The sequence below is a fragment of the Tinamus guttatus genome, unplaced genomic scaffold (genome assembly GCF_059628265.1).
Source record: "Tinamus guttatus ecotype Peru unplaced genomic scaffold, ASM5962826v1 Tinamus_guttatus_pri_ptg000223l, whole genome shotgun sequence".
NCBI classification, from domain to species: Eukaryota; Metazoa; Chordata; class Aves; order Tinamiformes; family Tinamidae; genus Tinamus; species Tinamus guttatus.
In genome coordinates, this window is record NW_028288757.1 from 1,304,502 (window position 1) to 1,318,231 (window position 13,730).

General features: G+C 62.5%; 1 protein-coding gene across 1 annotated transcript; it reads right to left on the reverse strand.

The window, feature by feature from the left end:
* Positions 1-381: 381 nt before the first annotated feature.
* WSCD2 (WSC domain sialate O sulfotransferase 2) lies at positions 382-6,899 on the reverse strand. The gene is made up of 8 exons (XM_088525076.1): positions 6,569-6,899; positions 5,311-5,425; positions 4,768-4,952; positions 4,564-4,685; positions 4,063-4,237; positions 3,829-3,993; positions 2,836-3,036; positions 382-740 (listed from the first exon to the last, which is right to left on the reverse strand). The coding sequence occupies exons 1-8, from the start codon at positions 6,882-6,884 to the stop codon at positions 388-390; spliced, it is 1,632 nt and encodes a 543-aa protein (XP_088381202.1). The 5' UTR covers positions 6,885-6,899; the 3' UTR covers positions 382-387.
* Positions 6,900-13,730: the final 6,831 nt, after the last annotated feature.

Genomic DNA, 13,730 nt, shown 5'->3' on the forward strand with positions numbered 1-13,730 from the left:
GGCCAGGGTCCCGGTGCTGCCGGCGCGGCGACGGGGCTGTTGCACGGCAAGAAGCGCATGCGGGGGGCTGGCTGCCCAAAGCCTCGGGGTGCTGCAGGGAGGGCAGCGAGGTGGCCACCAAAGGCCGAATGGCAGAGCCGCGGAGCGCCCCGAGCTCGCCAGGGTGGCTACGGGGATGGGGCGAGCGCGCGGCGCGGAGGACGGGAGCAGCAGCTCCGAGCGGCCGCCCCACGGAATTGCACCCCATGTGCATCCTCCTCCCGCGCCGTTCATGCAGGGGCTGCATCGCGGCCAAGCGCGGCCGACGGGTGCGGAGCCAGCTCGGAGGGAGGTAGGTGGAGGCCGGGCAGGCCGGGGCTCCCTGCGACGCGCGGCGCCGCGTCCCCGTCACCTCGGGGAATAATCGTCCGGAACGCCGGAGAGGTTGCGCAGCCGCAGAGCCGCATCCACCGACTTGATGTAGCTGCCGATGAGGGCGCGCATCTCGGGCGTGTAGGGGTCGTACTCGAGCTTGCGCAGCCCCGAGCGCTTGAAGTTGCCGTCCTTCTGGCCCTCGACGCAGAGCAGCCGGTCCTCGCGCGCCGCGATGCCCAGCAGCCCCACCATGCGCTGCAGCTGCGCGAACAGGTCGCGCTTGAGGTCCTCGAAGTGCACCACGAGCACGTTGCGGCCGAAGCGCAGCCAGTCCAGCGTGTGCGCGGCCCACCACGGCGCGTAGGTGCGCACGAACTCCGGCCACTCTGCAAGAGGCACGCGGCCCCGTTAGCGGCCGTCCCCAGTGTCCCCAACCCGCGCTTGTCCCGAGGGTGACACACAGGCACCTCCAGCTGGGCTGGCTTTTTCCTGGGTTTCTTAAGGCACGTTGCCACCATTGGGCAGTGGATGCTGCCAGTGCACCTTGCACGTTGTCATTGTGCATTGCACATCGTCACTGCACATTGCACGTGTTATTGCACGCTGCAATGGTGCAGTGTGCGCTGCCATTGCGCACTGTCACTGCACATTGCCACTGAATAGTGCACATTGTCACTGCACATCTTCATTGCACACTGTGCACTGCAATTGTGCAGTGCACGCTGCCATTGCACATTTCCACTGCACACTGCCACTGAATATTGCACATTGTCATTGCACATCATCATTGCATGATGCAATTGTGCAGGGCACGCTGCCGTTGCACATTTCCACTGCACATTGCACGCTGCCGTTGCATGCTGCATGTTGTCATTGCATGTTCCACATTGTCATTGTCACTGCACACTGCCACTGCACATCCCTGCTGCCCATTGCATGCAGGAGCTGCACGCTGCCAGCACAGCTCCTGGCTGGCAGGTTAATAAACCATGAGCAAGATGCACTTGCCAGCGATTCCTAGGGCAATGGCTTGAGCTCCCTGCTAAAATCCTTCAATTATCCCCGAGGTTTCTGGCTAATTGATCCTCACATAAAAATCAGGTGATAAAAAGGATAATGAAACATCAATAACAAGCAACGACTCCTGGAAGCAGAATCCGCGTGCATCTTAGGATGCATAAAGGCTCTGGGAGCAGCTTCCTTGCCCTGTCCTCCTCGAGAAGCCAATGCCTGATTAATAGCTTAAATGTATTTAATTCCCCCCAGAATCGTTAAACACGATATCCGTTTCATTAAACAGATACAGGACAATTCACCTTGTGTAATCAGATCACATAAAACTTTGCTTTGGAGCCACTCCAGGGATGGCATAAAATTAATGTCATGGAACAAAATACTGATTTCACAGAGCCTTCGGCCTCAGCTTCCCGAAGGCGCCGCTGCAAATAGAGGAGAAAAAGCAGCTTTCCCGGATGTCAAAGCCAGGAGCTCCCAAATCCTGCGCGAGCCCCTGGCCCCAGGCGGCTCCAAACTCCATTTAAAATCCTGCAGTGGTGGAAAATCTCTCTGTCTTTCTCTGGGCAGGTTAATGACCCTGCCAATTACCCCAAACGCTAATTAGGCTGCTGGGATGCATCCCCGGAGAGGCTCGGGGTGCGTTTTGATGCACATCCAAACCGGAGCGCGCCGGGAATGGCGGGAGCGGCGCATTGCCCTCATCCTTGGGATGCCGGCAGCACATTCCCAGACAAACCTCCCACGGTGCCACCGACTAGCTACAAATTTCGGGAAAAATCTGGAAAACTGGGGGCCCTGCAATATCCCTGTGACGCTGTGCAGCCTCACGGGGAGGAAGCTCAATGCGGATGCGGTGCCAGCACCGAAGTGGGAGCCGATGCCGAACTGTGGGGAAAAGTCTCCCTAAACCCCGAAGGACGAGCAGCAGATGTTCATAGAATCATAGAACGCTTAGGGTTGGAAGGGACATCTAGAGATCATCCAGTCCAACCCCTGCACACGCAGGGTCACCTAGAGCACGTGGCACAGGACTGCGTCCAAGCGGGTTTGAAGATCTCCAGAGAAGGAGACTCCACAACCTCTCTGGGCAGCCTGTTCCAGTGCTCTGGCACCCTCACTGTTAGGAAATTCTTCCTCAAGTTCCTGTGGAACTTTTGGTGCTTCAGTTTGTGGCCATTTCCTCTAGTCCTATCAGTGGCCACCACTGTAAAGAGACCAGCACCATCCTCTGCACTCCCTCCCTTGAGGTACTTCTAGACACTGCTCAGGTCCCCTCTCAGCCTTCTCTTCTCCAGGCTGAACAGGCCCAGCTCCCTCAGCCTCTCCTCATAGGGCAGATGTTCCAGGCCCCTGATCATCCTTGTGGCCCTGCGCTGGACTCTCTCCAGCTTCCCTCGAGCTCCATAGTTTAACCCGTTGCAATGAAGCCGTTTGCAGCGTGACGCGGGCGCGCGGGGCGCCTACCTTTGCCCTGCCAGTGAGCGTGCGCGGCGAAGCCGATGTGCCCGCCGTACTTGCGGTTGAACTCGGCCATGAGCGCCTTGTAGGGGTTGCGGATGAGCAGGATGGCGGCGTCGAAGGACTCGATCTCCTTCTGGCCGCTCTCGTGCGTCTTCACGCAGATGGTGCGCCCGCTGCGCCAGTGGTCCCGCTCGCCCTTGAAGCCTGCAGGAACGCGGGGAAAAGGAGAGGGACAAGGGGTGAGAGCAGGGCCCAAAACCCCGGCCGGGGAAGCGCCTGGAGCTCGTGGATCCTTGCATCCCTTTTCCTGATGGGAAGGAGCTGCGACTCGTGCGCTCATGTAAATGGCAAGCACCACGGAGCTGGCAATGCCAGGGAAAAGAAGGAAAGAGCTCCTAATCCCTGGGAAAACGCTGGCGGCTCTAAACCCAGCTCCAGAAATGGTGTTTTCCTTGGTGTGGGGGAAAAATGTGGGAATTTTACCTGGTTGGAGAGGTTGGTGCTGCTCCAGCCCTTGCCCGGGCTGCTCAGAGGCACCAGGACCTGCTCGCTGGGAGCGCAAAGGGGGTGCAAAGAGTCGTAAAAGGAGATGCAAAGGGCATGCAAAAAGGGGGGGGGATGCAAAAGGGGGTGTAAAGGGGAGCAAAGGGGTGTGAAAGGGGGTGCAAAGAGATTGAAAAGGGGGTGTGAAAAGGGGAATGGAGTGGCTGCAAAGGGAGTGCAAAGAGCCGTAAAAGGAGATGCAAAGGGCATGCAAAAAGGGGGGATGCAAAAGGGGGTGTAAAGGGGAGCAAAGGGGTAGAAAAGGAGATTCAAAGGGCATGCAAAAAGGGGGTGTGAGGGAGGGGATGCAAAAGGGGAGTGAAGGGGGTGGAAAGGGAGCTAAAAGGGGAATGGAGTGACCACAAAGGGGGTGCAAAGAGGCTGTTAAGGGGGTGCCAAGGGGCAATGAAGCAGCTGCCAGGGCCCCCGGCGGGTCCGCGGGCCGCCACGCACCTTTGTTGTAGAGGGAGCCGTCGAAGTAGTAGCTGCCGGTGTAGTAGCCCGTGGCGAGCTCGATGAGGTGCCGGGCCCACGTGTTGCCGGCGCCAGGGAAGCTGGCGAGCGCCACGAAGCGCCGCGAGCGCGCGGGCAGGAAGCGCCGGTCCATGCAGCGGTTGTCTGCAAGGAGACGTCGCGTCAGGCGCCGGCGCCGCCGGTGCCGGGAGCCGCGGGCGCTCGGCCGCTCACCTTGCACCTGCGTCTGGTAGACGAGGAGGTAGTCGGCGGTGCCGCAGCTCTCGAGCTCGTCGCCGGCGCAGCGCTGGGCGCAGAGCTGCTCGTCCTCGCGCTCGTGCAGCGTGAAGAGGCGCGTGGGGAAGCCGCAGCGGCAGGCGGTGCCGGCCAGCGCCGACAGCGGGAACTCCTGCGGCGGGGACGGCGTCAGCGCGGGGCCGCCGCCGGCCGCGCCGGCATCGCGTTCCCTGCGAGCTCGCCGCGTGCACGGGGTGGCTGCAAAGGCTGCTGCGAGCAAAACGCTTCCTTGCAAGAGCAGGAAAAGTGCTGGACTGGGAGCAAGAAGCCCCCAGCACCGTGATACGGGGGTGACCACGGGGGCCCCGGCGGCTGCAGATTTGCTTGGAGTACTTGAGTGCTTGTAACTATTGCACTCAAAGGGCCTCGGGTTTATCTACGGGGCCCATTAGCGAAGCCAGGGGGTCTGGGGCCAGCGGTGCCCCCCTCGCCGGGTACCTTCTCGGTGCAGAAGTCGACGCACTTGTCCACGGACATGTTGAGCATGGTGCGTTCGGCGGGCAGCGCCACGGAGACGTTGTCCGGCCGGCGGAAGCAGCCGCGGAAGACGGCGCTGCCGTCTGCGGGCGAGAGGAGCGCGATGGGCGCCGGAATCGGCGCCGAAAGCGCCCGGAGCAGCGGGCGGGCGCGCGCGGGGCTTACAGCGGCGCGCGGCCTCCTGCGCCAGCTCCAGGCGGTAGACGGAGAGGCGGTTGGCGCCGCCGCACGTGTCGCTGCGCTCGCCCTTGCACGCCATGGCGCACTCGGCATCGCTCACGTTGCCCGCCTGGATCTTGTGGCCGCAGTAGCACTCGGCGCCGAACTCCAGCCCCGCGTACAGGTAGCCCCTGGGGGGTGACAAGAGGGGTGACAAGCAGGGCAGGGGGGTGACAAGCAGGACAGGGGGGTGACAAGCTTGCAGAGAGACAGCTTGGACCATGGCACATCCCCACATGAGGGTGGCATCAATGCAGGTTGCAAATGCCAAAAAGGTGGTGGATGCGGGGGAAACCCATGACGGGCGCAGGGATGCTCACAGCAGGGACGGTTTTTGGGAGATTCCCACGATGCCACCCACACCCAGGAAGCACCCAGGAGGCAGCAGCTCCCCAGCATGGGTGGGAAAGGGGAGGAATCAGAAATGGGGGGGAAACGGGCTGCAAATTGCGTCAGAGCCAGGAGGGCAGCACAACAGCCGCTTCCTACCGCTCGGCGCAGTTGTCCTGGCAACGGAACACCGTCATCTTCTTGTAGTCGAAGAAGGAGACGCCGCGCAGCGTGCGCCGGCGCGGGCTGTCCTCGTAGCAGCCCACGTACCTCGCTGGGGACAGAGCACAGCGGGGTCAGGAGCAGCCGCCCACCCCCAGCCCCACATCCGTCGCCACTTTATTTTTCCCACCTTTTTTTTTTTTTTTTTTTTTTTTTGCATTCCAAGGTGGGAATGGAGAGGCTGCGACACCCCTCCTGCATCCTCGTCCATCACCAAAACAGAGCAAAGTACCCCAAAAAGGGACCCGCTGTGGGGCTGCTGGCAGGGACAGGGGTGAAGCAGCCCCTTTTGCAGCCGCCACCACAGGTCCTGGGCGGATTTGAGCTCTGAGCTGCTGCAAGTCCCCATATGGGGACATGAGACCCACTTGGCACCCCAAGGAAGGGGGATTGCAGCACTCAGGAGCTCTCCAGATGTGCTCACCAGAGCAAAGCACCCAGGCAGATGTGCCCAGGGCGCCCAAGACTCCTGCAGCTGTACCAATAACCCATCCAGCTGTGCTCTAAACCTCATCCTCAACCTTGCTCCAGCTGTGCCCAAGGCACAAGACTCCTCCAGCTGTGCCCACCAGGGCGAAGAACCCATCCAGATGTTCCTGGGGCATCCCAGACTCCTCCAGCTGTGCAAATCCAGCTTTGGCAGCCACCCTGGGGCTGCTTCTGGCTGTGCCCATGGCCCCGAAGAGCCCCTCAGCTGTGTCCACCGGAGCAAAGAGCCCACCCAGATGTGCCTGGGTCCCAGAGGAGCCCATGGCACCCAGGGGCTTCCAGCCCTGGACACCACAGAGCCTTCCAGCTGCTCCCATTGGCGCAGCCAACTCGTTTCCTTAGGGATAGATCCCGTCGGGATGGGCCTGCTCCAGCGGTTTTCCCAGTGCCGGCGAGGGATGCGCATTACCCAACCGCAGCGCCCATGACTGTGTGCACCGCGACTGCAGGCAGGCGACTGGGAGAACCGGGGAGCGCTTTTTGGCACAAGCCGAATTTGCACCGGGGAATTTCCGCATCCAGGGTGCGCCGTGCACGCGGCTGCCGCATGCCAGGACCGTCCCGTGCGGAGCTGCTCGATGGCGCCGTTAAGAATCAACGAGCGGCTCTACGTGCGCACTAACAACACGCGGAGGTGGCGGCACGGCTGGAACCGCACGGAGCGCGCAGGGAACGAGCGGGATGGGGCCAGCGGTGCCGCACTCACCTCTCTCCTCCTCCTTGTCGCGGGCGCCGCGGCCCCCGAGCGCCCGTCCGCGCGCCCCGCCGGCCCTGCCGCGCTCGTCCCGGCCGGCGCTCTTGAACCAGGGCCCGTAGCGCGGGGCGGGCGCCGCGGGGAAGGCGCGCGCGGGCGGCGCGGGCGCGCGCGGCGGCGCGGGGAGCCGGCGGGCGCCGCGGGGCGCCGCGAGGCCGGCGCGCAGCAGCAGCAGGCCGCCCGCCGCCGCGTACAGCGCCAGCAGCGCGCACGCGCGCGCGGGCCGGCGGCGCAGCGAGCGCTGCAGCTTCAGCAGCAGCTTGGCCATGGCAGCCTCATGCCGGCGCGCCGCGACGCTCCGTGCCCGCCGCGTTCCCACGGGGACGTCGCGCGCCCGCTCAGCCCTCTTCCGGCACAACCACCGCCGCGGGTGCCGGGGATGTTGCTGCCGCAGGGATCATGGCTGGGGATGGAGCCTCCGGAGGTGCCGCCGGATGGGATGCTGTAGGATGCTGGGCTCAGCGCCGGCCCCTCACCGCAGCCTCGGGTCGGGGAACGTGCACCTGCAAGAGAGGGAAAGGGCGGGTAAAGGAGCCCGGCACCCCCCGGGGCTGGAAATGCAGCCGGGGAGCGGAATGCTACGAGCCAGCAGGGATTCCACGCCGGAGAGACCCGCGCTGTGCCGGGCCCATGTACAGGGAGGGAGCAGCCGTCCTCTCCCTCCATCCATCATCCCACCATCCTTCATCCCTTCATCCTTCTCCTCCAGCCTTCATCCCTCCCATCTTCCCCCTCATCCCCTGGGAAGGGGCAGCACATCCCAACAGCGCTCGGACTGTAGCGGTCAGTGGCATGGGATGGGATGGGATGGGATGGGATGGCTGCAGCCAGGACATGTCACCTGCCCCTGACTCCTCTTGTTTTAGGTCAGGAAACAAAAATAAAGGGAAAGCCAGAGCGTCATTAGCTTAACGGCCTCAACGTCTCCACCATCTGCCTTCAGCTGATTAAATAAAAAATATTGGCAGAACACATGGCACAAATTATACATCAATATTTTAGCTCAGCTTCCCAGGGTGGCTGCACTGGGACCTCCTCCCAGATGCTGCTCCGGTGGGATGCACCGATCCCTGTCAGGATGCACCGATCCCAGTGGGATGTCCCGGCGCGGTGCCAGTTGCCCGGAGGGAATGAGACGCTCGGAGCCTGTTCCTGCACCGGCGGGATGCCCAGGCCGACGTGCAGCGGCTCCAGATGGAGTCCAGGGCTGCTGCTCGTCCTGCACGGGACAAGCACCGTCCTGGAGAAAACTCCTTCCCTGGAGCATTCCCTGTGTGCCCGGCGCTCCTGCCGGACCCAGCAGCCGTCCAGGGGACGGAGCCAGGGATCTGCACTGCTGGATTGAGCCCCTTGGGCTCCTGCAGCGACGCCTGGCCCCGCTCGCTCCATTGCATCTCCGCTCGCTCCTTCCTACCTCCGCTCACCCGGGAATCCCTGTTCCACAGCGAGGACCCGGATTCAGCCTCACTCCAGGTCTTCTCTCAGAGCCAGGGCAGGGGGACCCTCAATCCGCTCCGCGCCCGGCTCCTCCGCGCGGTGCCGACGGCTGACCGGGATGAACGGAGCGCCGATAAATTATACATTTGAGCTGTGTCTCCAAATTGCTTGGCAATTACTGGGCACAGGGTTCAGTTGCCTTCAAGCACCTCCTCGCCCGCGAGCAGCGCATGCTGACGGGCTCACGTGGCTCCCCCAGCCCAGCGAACAATCAGCCCATTAAAAACAGCAAATTAACGAGCACAAGGGCTCCATTAGCAGGAGAAGGCGACCGAACTATCCAATTTCATCACATCATTAGCATTTCTTATCGGAGAGACAGGGGAAGAATAGGTCTTTAAAATACACAAGGACGGGATGGAGTCTAATGTCCGAAACGGGGCCAGGTGATCCGCGTGGGAGACACCGGAGAGCGGGACACGGTGTCCTGGATCCGGGGAATGCTGTGCAAGATCCAGCGCACGGGGTGCAGGACACGGTGAGCGATATTCCGTGCATCACGTGCAACATCCCGGGCATCGTGTGCATTGCCTGGGGTGCAATACCCAGTGCCCGGGGCGCAGGCTCCAGCTTGTGCCTTGCTCCTGCCTCGCTTCGGTGGCTCCTTCTCCAACCAGGCCATAAATGGAGCTGCTCTTGACTGCGTTTAGGTACCACGACCGCAGGGAGCGAAGGCAGCAACCTGGGCCGCTCTGCCCGTGCCCATGTCACGCACGGAGCCGCCTGCGTCGGGCCCCACGGCAGCCCTGGGCAGGGGGACGCGCCGGGGACCCTCACCAGGGCACGCGGGGCCATTCCGCAGCATTTGCCCATCTGCCAATAGATGTTTTTGGGTTTAATTTTCCCCCCACAGGATTTACGAACGTGCTGCAAGGTTTGTAAATCTTCCTCCTCGCTGCAATCGATGGAGGGATTTAGCTGGAAATTGGGCGGCCGCCTTTCCCGCTCACAGGGAGGAGCCGCCGTTTAAATATTCTGCAGGAGATTTCCCGGTGGTTTTAGCACTTAGTGAAGGGGAAGGGGGTGGTGACCAGGTCACTAACACTGGCCTTGCAGCCACCCGCTTGGGCCAGGAACCCTCTGGGCTGCCCCTACACAAATTTTCTGCACCCACCCAAGCTGGATGCTGCAACATGCCCTGCATCCCCAAAGCACTATTTTATTTAACCCCTCCGATTTAGCCAAGCTGCCTCATGACGAAGAGCAGCGTTTGGGGAGGTTTTGCTGGGGGAAGCCCACAGGGCCAGGGGTGCCCCTGTCCTCCCCAGGGCAGCCCGTGGCACATAAGCCCCGTGAGAAAGGTGATTTGGCATCGCTCGGCTGACACTGCGTGTCTGCAAATTGGCTTAATCTAATGAGTTTTAATATGCATTATGCTCTAGGTATTTTATGCCCCGTCTGCAAAATCCGGTTACGGCTTTCAGGATGTCTCAGCGAGCTGCTCCGCGGGCGCGCGCTGAAGCAGCACCGGGAGAGCCAGGGAAGAGGAGGGTGGGAGGCGAAACAGCCCTCGGAGCAGCAGCTCCTGCCAATGGGATCCCTCAGGTTTGCAAATGTCACTGCAATAAGGGGGAGACACAGGGACAGCAGGGATGCATGGACAGCGGTTGTCCTTCCCCATGTTCGCTCCCTGGGGATGCATGGAAGCTGGGATGCATGGACAGGGAGCTTTTCCCATGCACGCTCCTTGAGGATGCATGGACAGCAGGGACTCATGGACAGCAGGGGTGAAGGAGGTTCCCAAGGAAGAGATTTCTACTCCCTGCAGCATCCTGGCGTGGGAGCTAAGCTGGTCCTGCATCCCAGGAGGAGCCTGCCTGGGACCGGGCAGCTGTGGCTGGGAAAAACCGAGCCCTTCCCAGGGTCTGCTGCCCAGGAAGGGAACCGGCTGCGTGGGAGAGATGCTAAAACCATGGGAATCTGCATCCCACGCAGGAGCGATGCTGGGAGAGAGGCTCCTGCCTCAGCTGGGAAAGCCAGGATCTGGGAAGCAGCCCCAGAGGCAGGAGGGCTGGGGAACACCGTGGGATGGGGATCCTGGGCCGCGTGGTGACCTGGCACAGGGCTGCAGGGAGCGCGAAGAGCAGGGAAGGAAACCTCGGAGAGAGCCGGGCGCTGCTGGAAGGCAGGGATCAGGGAATCCCGTCCCGGCTGCCGGAGCCAGCGCGCCCGGGGCCAACGGCGAGAGCCACTGCCAGGGTGAGGGCCATGGCAGCGGCCCCACATCCCTGTCACCGGGATGATGGGGACGGTCCCCGGGATGCGGATGAGAGGCTTTGCCTTGGGGACTGGGAGAGGCGGCCTCGTCCCCGTCTGCATTCGGAGGAGGGATGTGCTAGGAAGCTGCTGTGCCAGGGGGACCCCAAGGAAACGGAGCAGAGCGGAACCGAGCTGCACCCCAGCAGAACAGAGCCGGGAACGCACCTTGGCAGCCGGTCCCCACCATGTCCCCTCCTGCCACCCCAGGGCGACCATCACTAACAACCAACAGCGCTGCCTGTTGCGAAGGGGCTCGGAGGAGCCCAGCGGGGCCCAGCCCGCGGTTTGCAGCCCCAGCACACGGCAAAGCTCTTTAAATATGGGAACTCGGCAAGGCTCCCGCGCGGCTCCGAGGGGACGGCACCGGGGGGGTCTCGGGACCACGCGCAGGAGCAACAAGCCAGGCCCGGCGGGTGCCCAAGCAGCCCCGCGGCGGCTCCCCCCACACCGAACTTGCTCCCCACAGCTCTCCCAGAACCAAATTGCAGAGAAACTTTATTTAATCTTGCATTCCTCACCTAAACAGGGACCGGCGTTTTGTAACACCCGGCTCAAGGTAACCTTCACACGCTTCTCCAGCTGCTCCCTTCACGCACAGTCTGGGGCTCTTATTTTAATTATCTTAAATACTCTAATAAATTGCCGGGGCAGATGCCCAAAAGAGGGGGGAGGGGAGGGAAAAAAAAAAAAAAAAAAAAGGCAAACGAAGAGGGAAAGTTTATCCGGGGGATGTCGTGGCTTGCAGCCTCCCTCGCCGCGGATGCTCCTGCACACAGAGGGGGCAGCGCTGCCTCCCGCCCGGGAGCCGCCGGGGACCCCCCGCGCACCGGGGCCCGGAGCATCCCCGCGGCGCCGGCCCCCCCGCTCCGTCCCTTTCGCCCTCCCCCCCCCCCAGCCCCTCTTGGGTTTATTCGTCTCGTTTTGGGGTCATTGCGGCACCAACGGCCCCCCCAGCCCATGTCCCCCCCCGGCCAAACTTCGCGGCCGCCCCTCCGCGTTCGCCTCCTACCTGCGCTGCGGCTCCCGCTGCGGCTCCCGCTCCGGCGGCTCCGGCTGCGGCCACCCGGCCCGGCCCGGTTCGGCTCGGCCCGGTTCGGCCCGGCCTGCTCGGCCGCCGGTGCCGGTGCCGCCGGGCGGCTGCGGCTGCCGCTCGGCAGCGCGGGAGCCGCGTCTGAACGCGGTTACTTAACGTCTCCATGCGGCTCCCGGAGCCGCTTAACCCCTTCCCTGCCGCCTGCCTGCGCGCTCCCGCCCGGGGCCTTTCTCCCTTTTCTCTTTTCCTTTTTTTTTTCCCCTTTTCTTCACCGTTTTTTTTTTTCCCCTCATTGGAAATGCTGGTTTTCCAGCTTCTGAAAAGCCTCCTCCCTGGGGGTGCTGCGGAACGTCCCCCCCGGCACCGCACCGAGTCCCCAAGGCTGCTCTGGGAGCAGGGATGGTGCCAACCCCAGGCCCAGCTTCCCCACGCTCCAAACCCCCCAGGGGGGACGGACAGGTCCCTTCCCCTGCCTCGTGCACCCCCAAACCTACTGGGGGACACGGGGCGGCCGCGGGCCCCGTCCCCGCCTGCTGCACCTCTCCCTGAGCGGGACAGGGGCACAGCCCATGGGGGGTGCAAGGAGCTGCAAGGAAAAGGGGCTGCTCCTGCGCTCGTGCCCGCATCAATTAGAAAAGAACTGATGAGCTGGAAAACTTCAGCAGGAAAGCAGGGAAAATGGTGCAGCTGAGAGGGGGTTTCCCCCCTCTATTGGCAACGTCGGAAATTGCCGGTGGGGCAGGGGGGCCTGGGGGCTGCGATGGATGCGGGGGATGCGGGGGATGCGGGGGATGCAGGGGATGCGGGGGATGCGGGGGATGCAAGGGATGCAAGGGATGCGGGAAGCGGAGCGGCGCTGCAGCTCCAAGGCCCACGGAGCCGGCGGCTGCGGCTCTGCAGAGCACATTCCCGCCGGGAGCCGCCGGGACGCGACGCTCGCCGGGCACGGAGCGCCCGCCGCAGCGCGGGGCCCAGGCGGGCGGGTGGGCACAGCCCTGCGCGCAGCCTCGTTTCCATAGGAAACGGGGCTGGGAAAGCGGCGGCTGAGCCCGCGGCTGGGAGCCGAGGAGGTGTCGGGGCTATTTTTATCTCCCCGCTACGGGGAGGTTTCTCCGGCTCGGCCGTGCGGACGCCCCGGCGCCGGGGAGATCCCTCCGCTGCAAAACTCACTGCAAAAGCAATGCAGGGCAGGAGCTGCATCAGGCCAAGCCGTTCCCTGCTTTTGGCAGTGCCTTCCTGCAGCTCCCTGCGGACCCCATGGAACAGGGACTTATACCCTTGCTCTTAAATGCCCCCAGGTCCCAGCAGCATCAAATCCGTTGCCGTGTGGAGGATGTGGGATGCAGGAGGATGCAGAGGCGCTCGGGGCCAGGGCAGCCCTCACATCCAGGGCTTTTCCAAACCTCCCCCTTTCCCAGCGATCCCCGGAGGGCTCCTGTCACGGCGCGGGGGGAAGGAGGATGCGGCACATTAGAATAGCAAGAAAAAGGCTGCATAAAATCTCATCCTGAGGATTATGAAGTGGCAGCACAAAAACGCGGTAAACAGGATGTCTGAGCAGATCTTAGGCAGAAAGGTCAGAATCTACAATTTAAATGGGCGCTTGCTGCTTTTTTGCAGCGCACCGCTAATGAGCTGGGTTGTATAAAAATAAGTTGGTTTTTGAAGCCACATTTCAGCCCTTTTGTGATTCTAAATGCCAAATTCTGAGGAGCAGCTTTTTCCCCGGGGGCCTCTGTGTGCGGTGGAAAGGGTGTCCTGCCCCCAGCTCCTCTCTCCCCTCTGCAGCCCCAAAATGCCAGGCCAAGGAAACGCCCCCAGGACTGATTAAAAGCCAGTGCTCATCAAACGCCCTGCTCAGCGCTCGTGTACACTCTGGCCCGGGGGATTTATGTGGGCCAGAAAGAGGGAGCCCAGAAATAACCAGTGCCGCAGGCTAACGAGCTTCTGCTGGCGCCGCAGGTGCTTCTCTTGGTCTTCTTTTTAATTTCCATTTTGCAGCGCTGCAGCCTTGGCAGGGACGCGCGGAAGGAGCCAGCCTGGGCCCCAGGATTGCTCTTGGAGCGGGCGCTGCGTTGTCTGCGGATGGAGCCGGGGAGCGGGTGCCAACTGCATCACCCCGAGCGTCACCCCAAGGATCTTCACATGCACCCGAGCATCTCCCCAAGCAACAACCCATGCATCTCCCTGTGCATCACCCCAAAGACCTTCCCATGCACCCCGAGCATCTCCCTGAGCATCCTCCTGTGCATCACTCTGTTCATCGCTCCAAAGATCTTCCCATGCACCTCGAGCATCTCCCTGAGCATCATCCTTTGCATCATT